This window comes from Austrofundulus limnaeus, unplaced genomic scaffold (genome assembly GCF_001266775.1).
Source record: "Austrofundulus limnaeus strain Quisiro unplaced genomic scaffold, Austrofundulus_limnaeus-1.0 Scaffold2733, whole genome shotgun sequence".
NCBI lineage: Eukaryota > Metazoa > Chordata > Actinopteri > Cyprinodontiformes > Rivulidae > Austrofundulus > Austrofundulus limnaeus.
Genome location: NW_013955135.1, coordinates 4,933 through 9,835, shown reverse-complemented (window position 1 = coordinate 9,835; position 4,903 = coordinate 4,933). Strand labels below are relative to the sequence as shown.

Sequence of the window (4,903 nt, the reverse complement as noted above, 5' to 3'; positions counted from 1 at the left end):
TTGCTAGCAGCCTCGTGCTGAGGACCTATCCACATCATCATTTACCCAGAATGCTTTGTGTGTAAATAAAATGGCTCTGTCCGTGTAATATATTTTTAAACGTTTACTTTAAAAATTATAAAAACTAAACATCCTACAGTATTTTTACAGTCTTTATTTTACAGTTAAAATATATATTTATGAAATAAAGTGTTGTTACAACTAATCAGGGATCCCTTTAACACTAAAATTCATGGGTGTGTGCCACCAAAAGCATAAAGCATAATTTGACAGCAGAATTACAAATTGCCATCAGAGGTCACTGTAACTGAAGATTCAACAAATGAACCTATTTTTGACACATTTGGCCCAACTGGTTCAGCGCTTCATAAAAGCTTCATTTGTTCATCACTAGTAGGCAGACATGAGAAACCAAAGTAAAAAGGTTTTAATTAAAGAAAAAAGGCCGATATGGCCGCAAAAACTAAACAACTAAATATAAACAAAATGAGAATGCACCAGGCATATCGCACAATGACCGGATGAGGAAGTGGTGACAAAAGACAGGTTAAACAAGTAGTATGAAAGGGAGAACACAGACAGTAAACACAAGAGGGAGACAAAGACAAGACACAGAACTGAACAAAATTACAATAACAGTTGCCTGAATTGCTTCTAAAACTTGAGCTGGACCCCTTTTCCTCAGGACCCTCTACCTCTGACTCTCAGTTTTATCAGTCCTGGACCATCTCCTCCATCCATGCTGGTAAAGAAAAACACGGTCTCACACATTTTAAACCTGCAGACTTGTTGCTAAGTGAAGATTTATATCAAACAGGTGCTTCAATGATTTCAAACTGTCCTCAGTTGCTTCTAAATATTAGGGACAGGCTGTTTCTGTGTGGTCATCAGAATTAACATAACGGAGTTTGAACTAATTGAATGACATCGGCAGTGGTGGGCACCAGCCCACTAAAGCGCAAATCTGCTAATTGCAAACCGAAATATTTCATTTGCCCTTTAGCGGTCTTACTAATTTGTATAATTCATAAGCAGAATTGCAATTTCTAAAATTAAAATGCAGTACTGCTAATAACTAATTATCTACCAGTCATCATTATGTTGAACAGCAGAAGGTATGACTGTCAATGAATCACAACACATGTGATCTATCCAACAGCACCCCTCCCAGATAAACACTTATTGTGAAGGTATACATCCTGCTGACTGTTGCTTTGGGTCACGGTTCTGATTTCCCACAATGCTTTGTGTCTGCTTACGTAGCAGGAAGGCAACAGCAAAAATAGTTAACGTTTGTAATCCATACTAAAATTTTGTATGTATTGATTTATTTTACTTTACGATCAGAGCTCCTTTTTTAAAAAAATAAAGTTTAAAAGCTGGAGCTCAAAAGCAATCGGCCAACGGGGTTAGAGACACAGAAATGATTTAAAGATGTTATGCTGGTAAAGACTGACATCTAGTGGTCAACTGGAGCAACTACATTGAAAACTTTAAAATCCAAGCTCTTATTTTGAAGTGAAGATAGTTTCCTGTTCTCTGTGCTTTCGTTTCCCGTCACAAATCAAATCTGTCATGTACCCAGAATGCATCGCTTCAGTTTTCCAATAAACTGTTTTAAAATTACTTTATTGATGCTTCTTTAATGAAAAATCTACAACAAACAAAAGAAAAAGACAAAGAATCAGCTGAACTAGCAATCCTCATCATTTTTTTATTTTTTACACCAGGAGCCGAAGTTCTGTTTCAGGAAATCACATCCCCAGCAATCGACAGTTGTGGAATTAAGCTGTAAAAGGGTTCATAAACCAGTAGTTGGCAGTGTTGTGCATATATTGTACATGAATTGTTGCCAGCCAATAAGTGTCAAATTGAACTTGCGCTTTAAATTTAGCTTCCGCTAGTTTTTCTATGGCATAAGTGCTTTCGAAGCTGTGGACCTAACTATTTTTATGAGTGCTTTAGAAACTGCGGAGCTAATTTTTGGATTAGTGCAGCCCACCACTGGACTTCGATGTTCAATGAGTTGTAAAACGGTGAGGAAAATATGTGAAGGAGGAGATTTGTGCTCTGCTGAATTGGTCATTTCTGTAAACTGTAAAGGTTACAGTTCTTCACAGGTTGAAAAACAAACACCTGTTTGTATTTTGACTCATTTATAAGCTAAGGTAAAACGTTTGGCTTTTCATGCAAGCTGTCAAACCCATGTATTTTAAATTTTATTCACAATAGGGTAAAACTATTATTTGTGTCAGATTTGCAATAATAAAATTTGTGTGACCAACACAATTTCATGAGATTAAAATATATTTATACCTGAGATTGATGCATTTCTTTGGTCTTTGCCCAGCATTATCCACTGCAGCCTTCTCTCAGGTTCATTCTCCCACTGGATCACAAAGTGCAGCACTTCTTCTCCAAATGTTGAAGACCATGTTACAAATAAAGAGCTGCCATTATCTACAGGAGTCAATTCTTGCAGGATAGGCACTGAAACACCTACACAACGAGGAAAGTGTCAGTATTTTAACATGTAAAGCATGTTTTGAGCATCACATTGTAAAATCAGCTGACCTGTATGTCTGAGATCCAAATTAGCAGGAGGAGACGTCCCATATGAAGTTACTGCACTGACTCTCAGTGCCTGAACACCTGCTGGTACCTGAACCACACACAGACTGGAAGCAGCGGCACACACCTCCTCATGACCGTCATCCAGAAGAATGTTGTACTGCAGCAGTTCACCACTGTAATCGTCTGGAGGCAGAGGCTGCAAGAAAGAACCTGTTTATACAAACCAGCAGGTTTAGGACATTTTGGAATATTTTCTTATTTTAACCCAGAAGACAGGTTTCATTTTTCATCTAATTTAAATATCGAGAAGTTTAAATTTTGCTTTTGAAGAATTATAGAATTGTTATTTAATCTAAACTCAAATGTCTTGGCATTTTTCTCATTTAATGCTAACAATCAGATAAACAAGAGCATTTTCATTACAGTTCTTAAGGGACCCACGATTGGTTGTAACAGACTTTATTTGATGATGAAAGCAGCTCTGTTGTCCTCCATCCATATTTTCAGTTCCAGGCTGAGTCATTTCTACCTTCTCCTCTCTGTCAACGCTCTCTGGTTTCATTTAAAAGAGTCGATCATCAGATATTGTCCAAGATTAACCTTCAGGGTGGATATAGCTCGCTAGCAGCCTCGCACCGAGGACCTATCCACGTCATCATTTACCCAGAATGCTTTGTGTGGAAATAAAGTGGCTCGTCCGTGTTAAAATATATGTTTTAAACTTTTAGTTTAAAAATTATAAAAACTAAACAGCCTACAGTATTTTTACAGTCTTTATTTTACAGTTAAAATATACGTTTATTAAATAAAGTCTAATGTTACAACTAATCGTGGATCCCTTTAAGTAAGCCAAAGGGATGAAAAGCTCATACAGCTGGAGTGTGTGACTTTTTTGTGTATTTAGCTGTTTCTTGATAATCTCTACCTCACAGAAGTCCTTTGTACTATAATGTGTGTTTACTAGGGCTGTGTATTGGCAAGAATTTGGCGATACGATATATCCCGATATATTGGGATACTATATGCAAGGCGATATATTGCGATTTTTTTGTCCAAAAATTCTATTAAATAAAAACCTCTTACTGAAAAAGAAAAGCTAATATTTACTTACAATGCTAATACTACCCTTACTCTCTGGCGCTAAAGAGATAGAGGAGCCAAATGKCTGGCTCACTGCTGCCAACTAGTGGTCAGAGGCTGAACTACAACATAAAAATGAACGGYTGGCAGGAAAGTTGACATTTTAAACCTTAAAAAAAATCGATACAGAGCTTTAGAATATCGATACAGTATCGGGAAATGAAATATCGCAATATTTCAGTGTATTGATGTTTTCTTACACCCCTAGTGTTTACCAGGCAGAAAAGTACCTTCCATATAACAGTAACATTTCTCAGCCCATCAGAGGTCCTGTCTGCTAAGATCCTCCACACATGGGGCTCCTGAGACGGACCTGTTGATGAAATGGACCACACGTTCACAATGAGTGTCAAGAAGAAACAAACTATGACATTATTACACAAAGACCATCTTCATTCTATCACTTGCTTTTTCCAGGACTCATCTTCCTCACAGACGGGCTCCATTTGCTGCAGACAGGTTTAGAAGTCCACATGGAGCTGGATGTGGTTTTTGGGGTCAGTCTTGATGGTAACTCGCATGTTCTGATCTGAAGTTCATATCCAGTCAGGGGTCTTAAGTGGTCCAACTGCATTAGTCCCTCATTGAGCTCTGATCTGTCTCTCAGTTCCTGAATGGATCAGGAGAGTTTAGTCACAGCCTGATWAAGACTAATGTTGGATTTAATGTTCACAGATGGTTTTACCCAGGAGCTGTTGTTTGCACGGAGCCTGATTTGGGGTCTGAGATGCACTGAAGGCTCATTGGTTTTCCAGCGCACAGTGGCAAACGTAGAACTGTTTCCAAAACTTATCTGAATGATATGAGGGGTCTCTGGTATCACTGCAACACAAAACAATCTTCAATACAAGTGTGTGAGTAAGATCACTAAATAAGGCAAAATGTTTATTCAAACACTATCGCCATTTGAATCATATTTGCTACACAGGACTCTGTGACCTATATTTTATCAATGTGATCAATATTTTCCTCAAAAACCTGTTGTATATAGGGGTGCAACAATACATGTACCCGTATCGAACGTTCAATACAGTGCTTTAGGTTCAATACACACTTGTATGGAACAATACAGATTTAAAAAAAAAAGAAAAATTGTGTAGGTCCTCTGGACGGGTTCTTCTCTAATGAAACGTTTCGTCTCTCCTCCAAGAGACTTCTTCAGTCTGAGAGTTTCAGGCAAAATTCAGGC

At 37.9% G+C, this 4,903-nt stretch overlaps 1 protein-coding gene across 1 annotated transcript in view; it reads right to left on the bottom strand.

Annotated features, from left to right (window-relative positions):
- LOC106511382 (leukemia inhibitory factor receptor) overlaps nt 1–4,903 on the bottom strand; it is a gene marked incomplete at its 3' end in the record, with an annotated part of 13,441 nt that overhangs the window by 4,356 nt on the left and 4,182 nt on the right. The window contains 5 exon segments of the mRNA XM_014000139.1: nt 2,317–2,499; nt 2,575–2,770; nt 3,945–4,027; nt 4,123–4,324; nt 4,400–4,536. Of these exon segments, the coding sequence (XP_013855593.1) occupies nt 2,317–2,499; nt 2,575–2,770; nt 3,945–4,027; nt 4,123–4,324; nt 4,400–4,536 (801 nt within the window).